This window comes from Equus caballus, chromosome 30 (assembly GCF_041296265.1).
Source record: "Equus caballus isolate H_3958 breed thoroughbred chromosome 30, TB-T2T, whole genome shotgun sequence".
Taxonomy (NCBI): Eukaryota; Metazoa; Chordata; class Mammalia; order Perissodactyla; family Equidae; genus Equus; species Equus caballus.
The window spans coordinates 23,917,696-23,937,175 of record NC_091713.1 but is presented as its reverse complement, the minus strand read 5'-3'; the positions used below and the strand labels follow the sequence as shown (position 1 = coordinate 23,937,175).

The 19,480-nt window shown below is 39.6% G+C and overlaps 1 protein-coding gene across 9 annotated transcripts in view; it reads right to left on the bottom strand.

Moving 5' to 3' along the window:
* Window positions 1–19,480, bottom strand: part of ESRRG (estrogen related receptor gamma) — a 603,662-nt gene that overhangs the window by 176,409 nt on the left and 407,773 nt on the right. For all 9 annotated transcript variants that reach the window (XM_070256008.1, XM_070256005.1, XM_070256010.1 and 6 more), the window contains one exon: window positions 2,529–2,944. In XM_070256008.1, coding sequence (XP_070112109.1) covers window positions 2,529–2,931 — 403 coding nt within the window. In that variant the 5' untranslated portion in view covers window positions 2,932–2,944. The remainder of the gene's footprint in view (window positions 1–2,528; window positions 2,945–19,480) is intronic.

The following is a 19,480-nucleotide window of genomic DNA, read 5'->3' as shown; positions in this document are numbered from 1 at the left end:
ACCCTATCCAAAAATTTTGGTATTCCCTCAAGGCGGGAGACATTTGTAGGAGGAATTCACCTCAATCCACAAACCTTTGGGAACAAAGCTTTAAAAAGATGTTGATAAGATGAAACTCCAGCCAGGAGGCTGCCTGGCCCACAGTAGGTTCTCAGTAAACATTTGTTGAGTAAATGGGAGTGGTTTTCATATTCAGAGCTTCTTGCTTATATCAGCAGACACAGTATTTGTAAATTTGTTCCAAAATATTTGCTTATTTTTGTGTAGTTAGACACAGAGCTGTGTAAACTTAGTTCACAAAATCAAATTACTAATAGTTTAAATTTTAGAAACTCTGTAACATAAGTGTTCTAATACGGTTGAACAATGGCTGATAAGAACTCGAAGATTTGAAGTGTGTTTTCGTTCTCAAATTTTGCAGTGTTACGCCATAGGCTGAAGAGATTTTTCAAATGCCCAAAAGTGAAAGGATTTACACGTGATTTTACATTTTATCTTTAAGCATTCCACGAGGTGCGTATTAATGCCTTCAGTTTTTGGATGAGAAAAAAAATATAGATCCAGTAGCGGATGGGTTTTTGTAAGAAAACGCTAAGAAAGTAGGGCAAGGACGATGCATAAAATATGAAGATACAGATATGAAAATATTTAGGTAATTCATGCATACTCCACACTAGCTTGGTTTGTGTTCTTCAGTTAAAACTATAAAAGGCTGTGGAAAGGTTAGGCTTAAATAGCCACTCTATTATATGAGTTATGATGTCTTGAAACACTGCGCACTTTAAGTAAACTATTTAACTGTGTATTCATCAGCCACAAATCAAGGAAGCTATGTAGCACACAACACAAAAGCAAGTGGGAGATGGTACAAGCTATTCCACTAAGCACAGTCACTAAAATCTTCAGCACAACTGATGAAGATGACTTGCCAAAGGGAACGGTGGGAGATTACTCTCTGTGCACATAAGGGTTTCAGAATTTTGTTAAAATATTTAGAAAGATTAGTTTAGCAAACACAATCTCTTTTGCACTTTAAAAACGAGTATGTCACTAAGTTATTACACTGATTTCAGTCACATCCAACAAGGGACCATTAGATGACAATGGTCAGTTGTCAGTGATAAATCAGCAGCAGCATGATATAAAGCAGAGGTTCTCAAACTTGGGTGAGCCTTAGAATGACTAGACTGACTTGGAGGGCTTGGTGAAACGCGGATGGTGGGGTTCCACCCCCAGAGGGCCTGACTGAGATAATCTGGGATGAGGCCCAGGAATCTCTACTTCTAACAAGTTCCCAGATGACCCTGACCCTGGTGGTCCAGCGACCACACTTTGAGAAGCACTGTGATAGAACACAGCACAGTATGGCGCTGTGGTTCTTAACCTTGGCTTTACGTCAAGCATTAATCAGGATGCTTTCAAAAATCCCTCCTTGCCCCAGCCACACCGAAGGCCCATTAATTCAGAATTTTGGGGTATAAGCCCTGGCATCTGTATTTTTTAAAAGTCTCCAGGTGATTCCAATGAGCTGGCCAGGTTGAGAACTACTGATAAGTAGTTGTATCCACAACTGGCCGTTAAGAAGATTCATTTTATAAACCACTGAACAGAACGGAATCACTGGTGTGCCAAGGATCCTCAATGAAGTTATTCTTTCCGTCCCCTATTTTCTTCAAAAGTATCACAAAGGATCTAAAAAAGTGAAATATCATTTTCTATAAGAATATGTATCCACAGCTTTTAAATTGAGCTGAGTTCTGTATTGGTGGATTCCTAGTTTAAAAGGGCACATACCAATTTCAGTCACATTTTTCCATATTTTATGTAGGAAATAATTGTTATTTATAAGTCTGGAGATCTATAAAGGTCTGGGTATGTCTTATGTATATGGTATATTTTATAATTTGGAAGACTTTTTATGCAAATTCGTTAAAAAGTGGAGAAAGTATACCCAATTACAGGGAAAGAAGGGAGTAGATAATTAAACTTGTCTGGAGCAGTGGTTCTCAGAGTGTGGTCCCTGGACCAGCAGCATCACCATCACCTGGCAATTTGTTAGAAATGTAAATTCTTGGGCTGCTACCCCAGACCTAACGAATCAGAAACTCTGGGGGTGGGGCCTAGGGTCTGCATTTTGTCAAGCTCTCCAGAACCACTGGTCTGAAGCATTTGTTACTTCCGTGCATCTATAAGAAGATCTGAAGGGGAAAAAGCACTATTAATCCGGTGTGCACTTGTTCAGTTGCTAAGCAGACCCACATTACTCTAATAATAGCTGTGCTCTTTTAAACTCCACCCAAAGCTTACTATCATTCCATCATTACAGCACAGGGAAAGGAGAATTAACCGATAAGGGGCATATCTGGGAGGAGTTTATTCTATAAATCCTCCACTATCAATTTTAATCTATTTCTATTTTATACTCAAGATAGAATTAAGAGTGCGAAAGGATAAAGACTAGGAAAACAAACAAACAAACCATCACGTGAGGCTGGAAGAGGGTAGGGTATTCCCATGTCCACACTAACCTTGAATCGTCCTCTTGAAGAATGCCTTGCAGGCTTCACACGACGCTACCCCATAGTGGTACCCAGAAGCGATGTCGCCACACACTAAACACAGTCTCTTCGGCATCGAGTTGAGCATGTATTCACATTTGGTCTGGGGATCTTCAACAATGGTGCTGGAGCAGTCATCATACAGTTTCCTGACAGGCCCACTACCTCCTAGGATAGGAGCAGAAGGGTAGAGAGGTGGCGAGTCAAGTCCGTTCTGATGGCCATTCATGGTTGAACTGTAGCTCCCGCTGGCGTCTGAGGAGCCACCTGGGCTGTGGTGGTTGACGCTGTCCGTCAGGGAGGCCGGGCTGGAGGGTTCCGTCTTGATGAAGGACGAACAGCTGGAATCAATGTGCCGATCTTTGTTTGACATTCTGCAGAGAAGCCTGAGATGCAAGGAGATACAGAGAGAGGGACAAAGAGAAGGAGAGAGTGTCAAACACAGAGACCAAAAGAGGGAGAAACAAAAAGAAGAGGAAAAAATAGAGACAGTGAAAGAGAAGGATGAAAGGAGAAAAAAAAAAAGAGAAGAATTCATATGTTAAAGACATCGCTCTTTGAGAGCACTGCCTAAGAGCTGGGGATTACACATCATTCATTCCCTAGTCAATATCTCTTGTTCTACAAGAAGGTAATCAGCATTAGGCCATGGCAGGGTTACATCAAAGTGCCCAGACAGGCCATAAACAAAAGCTCTAACGGGTCCAATTCCTTTTATTTTACCTTTCTCCTGGAGAACCATGTCAATATCTAAATCAACTCTCTCGATTCTAAATTTATCCCTGGTAGAGGAGCGATTTGCAGAGTCCATATCCTTTCTAAAATTGTATTTATCCTCACTCTACTTTTCCCTTCTACGTTCTGAGGCTGCCATCATTTTATGATGAGTGGAATCAAACTTTTACTTTCAAGACTGAACAGACAATTCCTCAGCTCTGTAATTACTGTTTGTCAGCACGCTTCCATAAGCATAACTGTGTCTTTTATTGATCTGATGAAGACACATAGGGAATATATCCTCAATCATTTTGCTGCTTTATTTAAATCGCTCTATTGCATAGCCATTTAGCTATATAGAAAGACATCAAGTATAAAACTCTAGCCAATATTTAAGGATGATTTCTAGAGCCCAGAAAACTTAGTGAAATGATCACCAGCACTGATTAAATACGTGTGTGTGTTTGTGTGTGTGTTTATGTGTGTGATCTGCCATTATTCGGAAGATGAATCAGTAAAAGCCATTTGAGTCTTCTGTATACTTGTGAGTCTATAAGTCTGATACCTTATATTCAGCAAAGTAAGAATGTATCATATTTTGTCCTGAAAAAATGAGATTTGCTCATTTTTCTCCCTTCTTTTGGTCTTTTAACATCGTACCTCCTAAAAGGAAATATGATGAAGCATCTAATCTGACAAACTCTCTCTCTTATCTAGAAGAAACACACTGCCGCTCTTTCTTTGTTGGACCCATAAGTGATTAAATTTCTGAAAAGGTAATTAGATGAAAAGATATAATTGGCCCTACTTTCTTTCCGCTTAGCCATAGTGCAAAACCCCTTTTAGCAAAGTCTCTAAGAACCTTCTGAGAGCCCACTATAAGAGGTGAGAGTTGAGAAAGGGACTTAGATAATTGCTTCCCAGTGGAAAGTTGATTTATGGGAATCCCACAGGGTAATGGTCATTCACCAGAATTTGGGGGAGTAGCCACCATATAATCAAAGGGATGCAATTATCTCTTTCACTATAAATCTAATGATATTTTATTATTGCTCAGATTTCATGCTCTCCTCCAGGTCCCCCTCCCCCCACTATTCTGTTACGTTAAAATGAAGAAAAAGATGGAATTTCCTATCGGGAATGTCCACTGAACTGTTCCAAGAAGCCAGGCTCAAGAGCAAGAATTTGCCTCTCAATCAATCTACGGCACATTGGCAATTTTGTTCTGCTTTCTCAAGTAAAGCAGTTTCAGGACGTGAAGAAAGCAAAGAGGAAGGAGAAATCCACAAAAATATCTTGTGCCTTTCGCCCACCCACTTGTGATGTCCTTTCCCAAAGAACTAGCGAAAGGAAAAATATCCCCCTCACCAGCCTGAGCTACGGCGTCCTCTCTCTTCTGCATCTGCTGCCTTGTACCCGTCACTGTTAATGAGCGTTGTAATTAATAGATCGCTCTCCTTGTCTCCTGGCTTGCTCTCCGGGCTAAGCACTTTTCCTCAAGTCAACGTTTGAAAGAAAGCGGGTCGGCACTGACTTACAGCAGCCTTGCGAATTCCTTTTAATTTAGAGCACTTACCCCACCACTTCACTTATTACCTTATAATTACTGGACTGCTCGCACATACATTATGATCTTAGACGAGAGTTAGAAGTTATTAGGGTACTAAAACATGGTTGCTCCCCTTTCCTCTCTCGGGCACTGAATTTCTCGCAGCTATGACAATTAACTCTTTCGCCATCTGCCTGCAAGGCACCATTTCTTTTTTCTTTTTTTTTTCCCTTTTCCATAAGACAGTCTTTGTGAGCAGCTTGATCATAAAACACACCATGCTCTCTCCAGGCCCCCTTTTTCTCTCTCTTTTTTGGTGTCGTCTATAGTTAATTTCATGCCAATTTTCCTCCCCTTGTGTTTTTTCTCACGGACTTCTAAAATTTGCACAACTTTTGATTAAGGAACAAGGTCAGAAATTACCCTCCCACTTAGGGAATATTTATTTGCTAAGTCATCAGATGTTTATGGGTCAGGCAAATGTGGTTAACGTCCCTGAAAACTTAAGAGTCTGCAGGCAATTGTCTCAGTCATAACCCCAATCCATCGCTTTGAAATAACCTGGATGCAAGCAAGGAAGTTCAAGTTGTCAGAGGAGTCCAGACAGTGGCAATATCTTCTCCTACACAAGGTCTGGCCACTGAAGCTGTAAATGACAGTGAACAAGCTGGATTTGTCCTATAGGTCGTACTTGTTTCTTTCAGCCATGAACTGCTTTCTTAATTAATCGCTTTTGCCTGGTGGAAATAATAATACTCAGAATTGCCATCTATCCAGTGCTCGTTATGTGCCAGGCCCTAACCTGAGCACTTTACAAATATTACCTCATTTAATCCCCAAGACCACCTCGTGCGGGTGGTAAGACACTTTAGGAAAACAGACTCAGCCGTCACACAATTTCCTGCAAGTCATAGAGCCAGGAAGTGGCAGAGCTGGGGTGTGAACTCAGGTCTGACTCCAAAGTCCACGCAGAAATGTCTTGAAGCCAACAGAGAGTTTTTAAAGGTGTTCATTGGTTTTTTAAAAACAGCCAAACAAGCAGGGGTAGCTGTATTATATTCACAGCTCACCCGTGAGTGGAAATGGGCGGAAGGGGCCGCCACGTTGACTGGAGGTCTGCCCTGTGACCCTCTCCAGTTGGAGAGAAGCCTAAACAGAATCTCTGAAAGAACACACTTGTCTCCTAATTACTACTTAGCCCATTACACTGAACACTTCCTAGACATCATTACATTATACCCGAAAACTACAGCGGGTCTTAATTCTCTCCCTCTCTGTCTCTGAAATTCTACAGCTCTATTATTCAAACCTGAAATATTCACAACTATCTATAAATTCAATTGTCAGCTGGTGGGTTTTATTCTAGACTTCACTTCAATCTAAAATTAGAGGCACTAAAATTCACATTAACTCTAAGAGGAATGTAGTGAATAAGACTTTATTTCAAAAGAACACCTTTTTGTCAGAAAGAGCCATTTTCAGGATGATGGCTTTATCTGGAGCCAAAGAGAATAAGCCCAATTCCACATTGTGCTGTTAATGCAGAAATTTTAGGTCACATTGGATTAATAAAAATCTAAGTTTCGTTAAGAATTATGAATAGAAATAACATGTGTTGGAAATATTTATTTTAAAGCCTTAGGACTATTGTTTTTATTTTATTATTTTAAGAGAAAAGATGAGAAGCACAAGAGAGCAAGACATTTGACTTTCCAAGAACGTTCTCTGAGTAAAAACCCTGAGAATAAACTGGAGGGAGAGATACCTATGTCAAGAAGAACATTTAGTTTCCATATAAGAAACTAAATTTGAGGAATTTAACAGCTTTCCCAAGGCCAGAGAAATTTCAGTGTCTTAAAAAGCATTTTCAACCCAGTTTGAGATACAGTCTCAAATAATTCTGATTATCATGCTTCAACTTAGGACTAGTCTTGCCTAAGGGTCCGCAAGGATAAAATTTATCTTCAGTCTTAGACACAAGGGACCAGGCAAATAAAACTTCTTTGCTGGGCTATTTAAAAACATAATTTTTGAAAGGTAATTAACTGTGTGTATGTGTGTGCCTATATAGAGAGAAAGTGAGAGAAAGAAAGAATAAGCATCAATTAAAATTGCTGCTGTAGGGGAAAACAAGAAAATCTGTAAGTTAATATTCAATTTATAGTGTGATGACCGAGCTTAATTGTTTTCAGAGATCCTACCTAGATCCAGATAGGTATTTGATCTTGAAGGAATTGCCAGAATTTCAGCACGCATGCGTACATGTCCGGGATGGTCAACATTTCCCATAAAGAGACTTAAGCGTGACCAATACTGTAATTGCTAAACATTGGTTTAACTAGAATGTTCCATAGGCTTATATATTATTAACCCTTTCATCACACTGTAAGTTCTTAGCAAAGAGTGTATTTCATCCTTTAAATTTTATACCAAACTCAAATTTATCTGCTACTTTCTTTCCCAACTAAAATAAATGGTGCATAAACGTCTTATAAGGAACATACGTGCACAGGTCTCGTTGGCCTTCCTGATCTTTACACTAAGGTAAGACCTTTTACAACCTTTTTTATATCTCTATCAGTGACAGACACCTTAATAGGCTAAAGAAATGACAACCAACCTAAGAAGTAAGTATTTTTTCTTCTTTGTCATCCTTAAGAGTCCGAAAAAGTACCCATCATCATTATAAAGTCGAAACGCTTTATGAATTTATATTCAAAATCTATATATAAGGACACTGAAGCCAGCAAACCTGCAAGTTCACAAATATGAGGGAAGGAGAGACATGAGACAGAATCCTTAGCTCTCTCACGGAATCACAGAATTTCAGGGTTGGAAAGGAAGGTTGTCAAGTTCTACCGTCTGAACACTACCTATTCAAGATAGGAAGGAATCGATGAGGATTGGTTGGTTTTCTACTTTCTGAAACCATCAGATTAAATAGTTAAGTATCTTTGTTTAAAAAAATAAAAAGCTTTTATTAGCCTATAGGCTTTTTGTTTTGTTTTCATGCTTTTTGAAGAAAACCTCCAAAACTAATGCGGCAACTCCCGGAGGCCCAGGAATCAGAGCCCCTGACCCCAGCAGCTCCCTTGCAGCCTGAGTTACAACTTCAAGCACGCTACTTTACAATGAGCTTTTCTTTTTTTCCCCTGCTTCAACTAATTGCACTCTCGTAAAGTGGCAAAATGTGAATCACTTAGGAAGAAAATGGGCACCAGCTGCTATTGTCAGAGAATAGTGATGCTGAAGTAAGGGAGAGCAACCGAATGAAGTGTCATGTCAGAAATCAACGGTGCAACGTGCGATTTGAGAAAACATGACTACTTTAGACAGACAGGGTGTCATTATGGCATCACAGTAATACGCTGCTTTGACAACTGCTGGGTCTAACATATCATCATTGCATTAAGGTACACTGGCTTAGTTGGGGAAGGAAGAGAAAGGATTTTTTCTTTTAATAAGAAATATCTTAAGGTCTGCCTGGTTAACCGAACGGAAGGAGATCATTAATTGTAAAGAAAGAATTGTAAATCCTGACCCACACGATTGGAAAGATTAAAACACACGTGCACTCTATGCACACACACTTATGTATAATTTTGGGCATTCTGTCATAAATGTTGGGGACCACCTAATGGAACAGATTTCTGCATTACAGGATCACAATGATTTCGTAATGCTCTTTCTTGATGTTTTGAACAAATAACTTGTGCATTTAGTCTAAAAGACTCTTTCCAACTTACTCCATCAAGCACAAGAGTAAGCAAACAGCTGCCTGCAAAGGGGTGCTGGGGTTGCCGACAAGTGATATGGCTAAGTACTGTGGGGGCCAGCTCCCTAAAATAACAAATCAGAGCCTCTGTTTAAGCTGAAAGGTTTCCTAATTCTGTAAAAGGCTGTGCACTACACCAATGAAGAAAATGTAGGATATAAACAAGAAACTCGACTCATTTCCGGCCAGTCATGGAAAGGTAAGTGCCCCATGAATAGAACTTTATACCTACTGACTAAGCCACGACTGGGAGGATCTCCCTGAAACCCTGTCTGCTTTTAGGATTCTAGAATCCTAAAAGAAAGTTCTAGAATTTCTTATTCAATTTTGTTCTGACATTAGGTTGGTCGACTATCCTGGTTTAAGTGCCGAAATCCCATGTTCTGGGAAGCCCTCAGTACCAGGCAAACCAGGAGGGACGGCCATCCATTCCAACACTAAGGGGGGCTATATGGACAATATTCTTCAACAATGAAGGCCCAGAAAGATGGCAAGAAAAATGCACTAACAAGAGCATCCAACCCACCAAGACTGGGGGTGTTGTAAGCATGTATATGTTAGAAAGTGCCTGTAAACACACCAGCATCCCATTTTCCTATGCCATGAAAATGCCGGAGGCCACTGCTGATCGCCTTGTTACGTTATCCGGCCTATTTTAGATGTAGGAAATTGCAGTTGCTTCCATTTGTATTGCCAGGTGATTTCTGATGCTTCCTGGCTGATAAACTTTATTAATGGGAAAAGAAATGGTCCTGTGATATCACAATGTGTTGCACATTATGATTGTTGACAGTTTCTGTATTTAAGGATTCGATCTGATGCAGAGGCCCTTAGCAGTGTAATTTATCCTTAGCTTGTTTCCTTGGACCTATTTCAATCTGGGGGTGAACATCCCTTGTTTATAGCTCTAAATACAGTAAGTGAGCTACTGGCAAATCAATAAAACTGTTAAATGCATAATAATGCTGCGTAATTGCATACATGATGCTTTGCATAATTAACTGTCTGAGCTTTTCTTGAATATAATGGGCACTCATGTAATATAGAGTAGCTATAAGTCTATAAAATATACACGGTTTATATGAACCATGATTCTGCTTAAAACTCTGGCTAGTCATCTCCCTCAGCTTTGAGCTCTCCTCCCTCCATTGCCAAGTCCCAATCAATTCTTATGACATTACTTTATAACTAACATGATATTTAACTGATGATGGCTATTAGCTATTCTACAGATCGCATTCAAGGACTGTAACAGGAGGGGGAAAAATACCATTTAGTTTAAACAAACTTCTGCCATGTAATCAATATTATTGAGGCAAATTAAGTGCTTTAACAAGTGTGTATATTTGCCCTAATGCAGCTTAATTAACTATATTCTCACAACTGCCCAACTCTGTGACACCTATGGATGCTGAAGGAGAATCTCAGGAAATGCCCAGTCAGAAACTCAGATGCACAACTAATGCAAAACAAGCCTTTTATCTCCGACCCAAAAGAATATTTCTTTCCTTATACAAATTACTCTCCTGGGACCAAAAGCCCAAGGATCATTAGATGGGCCTCAGAATAGTGTACCCTATGTCAACCCACTTGGGTAGTAAATGCCCAAGAGTTGACCAGGTCACTATTCCCAGGTTAGACTGAAACATTCCTGGGCCAGAGGTGGGGACCACGGCTAGGAAGAAGGTTAGGATGGGGTAAAAAACCCGCATAAGATAAATCATTAAAATGAAGCTTACGATATATGCTGAATGTAACATTCATTCCATCTTGGAGATTTACTACGCCATGAGACCTCCTCTGCAGTAGCTTTCTAGAGAAAGAAACAGTCTCCTACTTCTACAAATCTCTGGTCTTTCAAACAGAAATATGGATCAATAAAGTTTGCTTGTGTTCAGACAATTCTGTTTTCAAGCAGTCAGGGAGCACACTGAAGAGAAAAAGCCGACACAACAGGAGGGGACTGACAGCTAAATGAAGACCTTCTCAGAGCCTCTCGGAGAGGAGAAATAAGCAGACACTCAACTCATAGAAAGTCTATGCACTGATCTTTACAAATTACAATCGAACATAGATGCTTTACGCACACACCCCCCAGTGATGGAGTTCACAAATCAAATCCGGGTCAATGAAAGCTCAGGCTGCCTGACTTTCCCTTTCCCGTGGTCTTTGCTACACTGAAAGAGGAAATAAGAATGCTATCAGGAGTTGAGGTAAGGATATTGAGATCATAATATCGATGTCACCCGTTACTCATTAAGAAAATGTTTTGCGAAAGCAATTACAAGGACCAATAAACCAGCTGCCTCCATAGAGAGAGGCCAGTTCACTTGGAGTGGAACTCTAAAACGTACCCTGAAACTGGGTGAATGACAGTGGTGAGAAAAATCTATGTGCTGAGAAGGAATCATTATTGAAATAAAGGTTGCTTCAAGCACGTGGGAACATTTCTATAGTAGAGAGAGATTCACAGTACAACCAACACAGTCAACCACATCTTTCCCTGTTGGACAGCGGTTAAACTATATTTATACTTTTAACTTAACAGCTTAGTCTGCAGTAGTTAACATCTGGATGCGAACGCAGCTGGTCCTGGGTGATCTATGATAGCAGAGGTTACAATGATATTCTGTTGGTATCAGGTGTTGTTCAGCTGAAGTAGGAGAGTTGGGGGAGAAAGGCAGGGGGTTGGAATCAGCTAATTATTCATCTTAAGACTTCTTCCTCTATCCTCTTTCTTGAAACATTTCAACGAGCTAGCTGCTTGAAGGGAAGCTAAAACAGAGAAGCCGCTATTTGCAGGCAAGGGAAAATAACACACATGCACACCTATGTTTCATGCAAGCCGTGGAAATGATGAAGGATTTGTCCTGCGGCAGAATGGGTTTTGTAAAAGGGATTATTCAGCACTGAGACAGCATCCAGCGAAGCTGATGGAAGCCATCGACAAGCAGGGAGTTCAGATGGGAGGGACTTGTCTGTTGTTGTCATTCAAAGATCCAAAAATAAACAGGAGAGAAAAATCTGCAAATCTTATTCGCAATTCTGAAAAAGCTGATTTTAAAAAAAGTACCGATCCAGACTTCCCACAGCTTGCTTGTTTTCATTCCTTTCTCAGGAAACCCTGTCTTCTCACAGTAGAAGACATGGGTTCCAGCTCTGGATTTGATATGCTGTGACCTGAGACAAGTCATTGCACCACTCTGACCCTCAGTCTCCTCATCTGTAAAATGAACGGATTCGCCTCCATGCTTTCGAAAGTAACTCCTGTCCGTTTTTAAAAACTGTATTTTACTCAGATAAAAACCACACTGGCCTGTGATTCAGATCAGACTTGAGGGCAAGGGCCATGGCAGTAAAGACCACTCTCTAAACTACCATTTCCTGAGCTGCCACTGTCCTTAGCCACCACTCAGGCCCATGGCAGTGCGTGTGCCTCTGTGTGTGTGCACGCATGTGCACGTGTGTGTGTGTGCTGCAGGAGAAGGAATAATTGCACAAACAACTCACTACAGAACAGCGAGACTGTAGCAACAAAATTCAACTGAGGAATCATGCCCAGTGGGATACAAAGGAACAGACCGTTCCGTGATAATCTGGGGGGAGCTGAGGGGCAGGCCTCTTGGTTTTTCCTAGAAATGGTTCTCTTTCTGCTCATTACGTTTTTTGGTGGGAGGCGTTGGCGGAAAGGGCAATTTCCTGCAATCAGTGTTTAAGTGAATGTTTGTCCCAGCGTGTGACACCACGCTGTCAGCGAGCAGCGGGGGCCCTGGAGTTGTTACTACATTTGATTTGACTGCCAGTAGGAAGCTTCATTTCTACCAACTGTTAGTGGCTCGCTCAAAGAATCTTCTCTTCACTTCTGGAGTGATTTTTCCCCGCTCTTCTGTTTCTTCTTCCTTGCTATGTCGTAAGCCCACGTGCCACGTGGATTTGTAAGAGGCAACCCTGGTTCTTGTCTCCTGAGCTTGTCGGACCTGAGCGCCTGGATGCAAGGGGGTCCGCACAATTGGTTCAATACTTCTAGTCTCTCTTTTAGATGCTCTGTATTTTATTCTCATTTCCTAGCTCATCACAAGGTCAACACAAACACAAACTGGTTTGGCCACACTGCGGTCACATCTTTTGACTTCTTGGGGTTTATTTCAGCCGACGGAGAAGATTTTTCTGCAGCCCTGATTAGCCAAAAAAAGTGTTGTCACTCACCTTTGCGTGCAGTTTTGTTGAAATAGTTGCTATTTTGAGTGTCTGCTTCTAACACCTTTAAACATTTTTCCGATTTGGTAATTTGACTACGTCTCAGGAAGGCCTTCTTAAAAATAATGATTTTAGTAATTGGGATTCCCAAACAGCGTTCTCTGGCAACAACTTCTCACAATGTAAAACATCTTTAGTAACAACAAAGGCATATGCAGGAGTAAAAAGGGTGGGAAAAAAAAAAGAAGAAGAAAAAAATCCCTCAGAGATATTACGAAAATTCAGGCTGAATGGCAAAGTAATTAACACTCAAGAGCTAAAACTGTAATTAAGAAAAATTTCATTAAGGTGAGGCAGGCGAGTCTGCTTTTCTAAAGATGACAAGGCGCTACGTAAAAATAAAATAGAAGCAGGTTTCGGTGAGCAGAGTAGGAAAGCTGTGTCTTTAACCAGATCAAATTCTCGAAATTGGCTGTCAAGACAGGATTGTCGTGATTTATACCCGTCTATCAAATGCACGGACGGGAGAGACAGAGGAACAGAAGCAAGCTGCTGTCGCTTCCATTCGCAAAGAACCTTTAATTTCCACGGCACCATCTGTTAGCAAATCTAATTCACATTCCCCCTTAATCTGGTTTAGTTCCATAACACTAATTCTTCCTCAACCCCTATAAACACAAACCACTAAAAAAAAAGGCTCCAGTTCTTGGTGAGTGAGAAATTGAATATTATAGAGTTAAGGTGTTAAGGCCCTGATGTCTGGAGTGAAGTATGCGCTTCTCCATGAAAATGCATTCTTGGTAACGGGATTTGTTTTCAGCCAAAGCAGAGCTATGAAACGGTTCGTATTTGGGGTAAGAAAAAAAAAAATGCGGATATCAAAGTAGGCCAGGGACATGCAAGCAGAAGTTGTCATAAAATACAATTGTTGTCAAGTTTAGTCCGTTTCAGAACTGCCTATAAAATCACTTTGTCATGGTTTTCACATAGAGAAAGCCTGAAATGGTATTTTTGTTAAGAAAATCAAGAGACTGATGTATATATTCAGAAAGAGTAGAGTAGGGTAGGGGGAAAACCTAGAAGAACCGGAAATGGAAAAGAAATCCTATAGAATTTAAAGTAAAGAGATGCATATGGGTAAACACATCTTTTCCTCTCTCAATCTAAGACTCCATTAGCACAGACTCTTGATTCAGCATCATTTCTACTCTTAGCCAGTATAATAATGGGCATTCACAATAATGAGGTGCTGGGGCTATAAAATTATAAAGTGTTTTCTGCATCGGAGAAAGATTAAACTATGCTCAGTAAAGATTTAGTGTTAAATATATTTTATTGCTTTCTAACTGTGAAAATTTGTTATCTCTAACGGCAATAGTACATAAAGATCTGTAGGCATACATTACAAAATGAGAAAAGATATTGTTTGAATACTGGGGTGAGAAGTTTTGATTACACGTTTAGTCAACTAGCTCACTACCTAATTCTTCTATGAACGTTAGAAGAATTATCCTTTTGTTCTCCAAACCAGTAGTATAGAACACTAGCTGGGTTACATGATATCCATCCCTCAGTTTCAGTAAATAATTGGAGAGGCTATGATCAAAATATTTATTTTCATAATTGATATGATTATCATCCATAAATACAGTTGTGTAAGGAAGATTTTAACATGTAAAATCCATCACTGAACCGGCAGAGTCTTAATACTCAATTTTTTAAAAATCCAAAACATATAAATATGTAAACTTTCAGGAAAGAATCTCTCATTTTCAGGAAAGAATCTTCTGACTAGGTGTTCAGATATTTTCAACTATCAGCAACAATAAAAGTCTAATTTTTAAGAGACCTGGGAGGGGCCAGCCCAGTGGCACAGTGGTTAAGTTCACATGTTCTGCTTCTTGGAGGCCTGGGGTTTGCCACGTCAGATCCCGGGTGCGGATGTGGCACCAATTGTCAAGCCATGCTATGGTAGGCGTCCCACGTATAAAGTAAAGGAAGATGGGCATGGATGTTAGCTCAGGGCCAGTCTTCCTCAGCAAAAAGAGGAGGATTGGCAGCAGATGTTAACTCAGGACTAATCTTCCTTAAAATAAAATAAAATAAAATAGATATGGGAGATTATGAAAGATGATGAACTTTCATAACATTGTAACAAACAAAAAAACTTAGGACTACAATAAATAGGTATACACACATGAACATATTATATACACATCACCTATAAAAACATCAGTGAGTGTCATAAGTGAACATGTGATTAAAGATGATAAAATATAAGACAACACTGTTAAAGGTTTCAAAATTCAGTAAGGAATATGCTAATTCTAATATCCCTAAGTTATATATGGCAATTTGTCTTGTACAGTTTTTAGAGTTTCCCTGACAGTTGTAAACTAAAGAGAATTTTTTTTCTTCACACTCATAAGAACGGCTAAAATTCACAAGACTGATAACACCAAATGCTGGTAAGGATGTGGAGCAACTGGAACTCACATACATTGCTGGATGAAATGGTATGATCCTTTTGGAAAAAAAAGTTTAGGAGTTTCTTACCCAGTTAAACAGACACTTAGCAGATCACAACAATTCACTACTAGATATTTACTAAGAATGAAAACATATGTCCACAAAAAAGAACTGTACACGATGTGTATCAGAGCTTTATTCATAATAGCCCTAAGATGAAAACAAATCAAATGTCCATCACTGATGAACAAATAAACAAATTGTAATACATGTAAGCAATGGAATCCTAGTCAACACTGAAAAAGAAATGAACTGTGATAAATGCAATAACACGGCTGAATAGCAGAGACCGCTGCTGTGCAAAAATAAGGTGGATACAAGCACAAGATACAAGGTGGACACAAACTTAAGATTGTGATATGTGACGCTCTAGAACAAGCAAAACTAATCTGCAGGGATAGAAATCACCAGTGGTAGTCTGGAGCAAGGGGTGCGGATTGCCTAGAAGGGGCCATCAGGAAGCTGGTGGATGTTTGTGTTACACGTTCATCAAAACTCGTCTAACTGTGCATGGAAAATAAGCGTTTTTTTGTATGTAAGTTTTATCTCATAAAATTGATCTAAAAAGAAACTTTTTTTTGTTTAAGATTGGCAGCTGAGCTAAGAACTATTGCCAATCTTTTTTTTCCCTCTGCTTTTTCTCCCCAAATCCCCTCAGTACATAGTTGTATGTTTTAGGTGTGGGTCCCTCTAGTTGTGGCATGTGGGACACTAGCTCAGCATGGCCTCATGAGCGGTGCCATGTCCATGCCCAGGATCTGAACCAGCGAAACCCTGGGCCACCGAAGCACAACACTCGGACTTAACCACTCGGCCCCGGGGCCGGCCCCTAAAAAGAAACTTTTGAACAATAAGTTAAACATCGTAACTTTGTATTACTGAAGTTTTCATTCATTCCTCTGCCCTGAACCAGGTCTTAAAAAATCAGGTCTAGAATATTCTTTTTCAACACATAGTTCTACTTCTCATTTACACACAAGGACACAGCAGATGAGGGAAGAGAGAGAGAGAGAGGCATTCATGTGCATATTTTGGAAGTAAATCAAGCTAACCTGACTTCATTCCCCACTGTCTTCCCCCAAAACATGGCCCACCAAACAGTGGTTTTAGCAAATATGCAATATGTGAGTGGTAATGTGTCACTGTAAGTCAGTAAAGGTGAACTTTAAAATTTTTTTGTTTTAAAACTTTTTTTGTTTGGTTTGGTTGTGTTTGCAACAAGGAGGTAGGTGTTATGGGAGATAATGAAAAATTTAGGATTTAAGAAGTGGAAATGAGAAAAAAAAGGAGAGTCATCCGATTTTTAAAAACATGGTTTAGATATACATACATAAAGTAAAAGTATTATGGGAAAAGGTGTAATATATAAAACCTGAGTAGGTAAAATTATACTTTTCAAAAGAAATATATAATTTCTAAGAAGCTGCTAGGAAAGAAAATTTGCATAGTAACTTAAATTTAAAAATGATTTCATCAACAAGAGCATGATGAAGTCTATACACAATACTGATAAATAATAATGTACATCTGAAATTTAACAATGTTATCAACAATTATGACTTCAATAAAATAATAAGAAAAATTTAAAAAATGATTTCATTGTCAATTTACTAGATGCTTCTCAAGTAGAAATGTCTAGATGATTTTCCTTAGCAGGAAAGGAAAAAAAAATCACAGAGCACATATCTTCCCTTCTTTAACTTTCATACACATGAGGGTGACAGTATTTAGTAGTAACTAAGGAGAAACAACATGATTATATTCACGTTTTCCTGAAAAGAGGATTCTGCAGAATAATAAAACTGCGTACATTCCTGAAGACAAATCTGGCCAAGTTTACAATCTCTCTCTTTCAACGACTCTACAGGTGGATAACCAAGCCCCTTAGCCAAGGAGGCTGGATCTCACCATCATCACTGACTGCGCCATCCTCTTCAACCCCAATCTCTTTTCTCCCACCTTGTGCCTTACAGATATGCAATGCTTAACAATTTGTAACTCCCCGTGCCAACCAGCCTCCCCTTCTCCCTGGACTGCATCTCTTTTTTCCCTTTCCTTCATCATCTGGCTAGCTCGTATCCATCAGCAAAAACTCAACTGAGTGATCACATCTCCAGAAAATCTTTCCTGACACTCCCTTCACTTGATGTTCCCAGAATTCCATGAGCATCTTTCTACAACTACAACTGCATGACAACACACTGTTTGTCATGTATAGACTTATGTTTCTATCCCTCCACTTAAGGAGGACTATGCATTAATTGTTTTCTATTCCTAAAATTTAGCCTTGTACCTGGGTTTTTGAATAAATGGACAAACCGCGAACGCACACACGCACAAAAAGTGGTGGACTTTAAACGCTAGAACACAAATTTCCTAAATGAAAGTGTTGTTCATACAATCTCAAGAATCTGCGAGACAAAGCATTAAGCACAGAAGAGCTATTTTCATACCTCTCTAGGTCACAGTAAACGTGCTAAGAGATCTGATTTAAATCATAACAAAACAAAACAAGAATACCTACAGGGGGACCAACAAATGATTCTAGGATTTTTAACTAGAAGAACTGGCTTTGAGTTCATCAGCAGCGTCATTCACTAACGTGGACTCTGACATGTAATCTACAAACCTCAGTTGCTCAATCTGTCAATGGGAAGTACTTCTCATGGCAAGTTGCGGGAAGACTGAATAAAAGCTATTTGCACTGACTTCAGAGGATGTCAGCAAACAAGAAGAACAAAACATTTCAGGATGAAGGAGGGTGACTCAGAAGTGGGAGAGGGCAAGACAGGCTCAGAGAATAAAGTTGGGGGTGGTTGTGAAGAACACTTCGGGAGATTTGGAATCTGCTGTGGGTCAGAAAGTAGGTTGGGGCCAGATTGTGGAACGTCCAGAACACCGGTTCTGGATGCGGATCAGATGTCATTTTGTAGGCGACAGGAAGCTACTGAAGATTTCCAAAGAGAAAAGAGACATGTCCCAATTTGTGTTTCCATTAACCACAGTTTTGGCTGTAGCACTGTCCTTTTTATTTATTTATTCACTCATTTATCCTAACTGTGTTTCAGGTAAATAACCTGATAAAATAAATAAAGCACATCTCTGAACTCACGGTGTTTACAGCCCAGCTAGGACGCTACTATATCCATCCAGATAAATGAGGAGGAAGACTTGAACCAAGATGGTGGCAAAGAGAATGAAAAACAGGAGATAAATATTAAAAGCATCATCAAAAGAGGTTTTTGTACTCCTAATGATCCATTAATAATATATGAGTCAAGCTAAAATTTCTTTGGCAAAGTATAATTTTTTATAAAGTATAATATAAAAACAAATTATCACCTTGTGACGGAACCATTCTTTATCTTGACTGTGGTGGCGGTCACAGGAATCTACATATATAATAATATTACATAGAACAAAACATACACACACGAGGGGCTGGTCCCGTGGCCTAGTGGTTAAGTTTGCACGCTACGCTGCAGGTGGCCCAGTGTTTCGTTGGTTCGAATCCTGGGTGTGGACATGGCACTGCTCATCAGACCACGCTGAGGCAGTGTCCCACATGCCACAACTAGAAGGACCCACAACGAAATATACGACTATGTACCAGGGGGCTTTGAGGAGAAAAAGGAGAAAAATAAAATCTTAAAAAAAAAAATACACACACGAATGCATATAAAACTGGTGAGATCTGAATAAAGTGTGTGGATTGCATCAATAGCACTTTCCTGGTTGTGATACTATAATTATGCAAAATGTTACCATAAAAAGAAACTGGGTGAAGGGTATGAGGATTTATATTATTTTTACAACTGCATGTGTGTCTACAATTATCTCAAAATAGAAAGTTTTTCTAAAATTAACGTTTTCCTTGAAGACATGGGCTGTAGCCTATTTGACTTTGCAAGCTCAGCCCTTTGTACTAAGTTGGACTCATTTAGCTACTCAATAAACTTGTCACTTAAAAGATGTTTGTTGAATGACTAAATGAATGAACTACAAGGCATTATACCAATTGAAGGCATCATTTTTCTTTACTAATGTTGTTATAAACCTGATCACACAGGTTTCTGTGTCTGGTTTATATCTGTCTATCACATTCTTTTAAATAACAAAACTCTGACACTAGAAACCAGTTAGTCAAGGTCACGA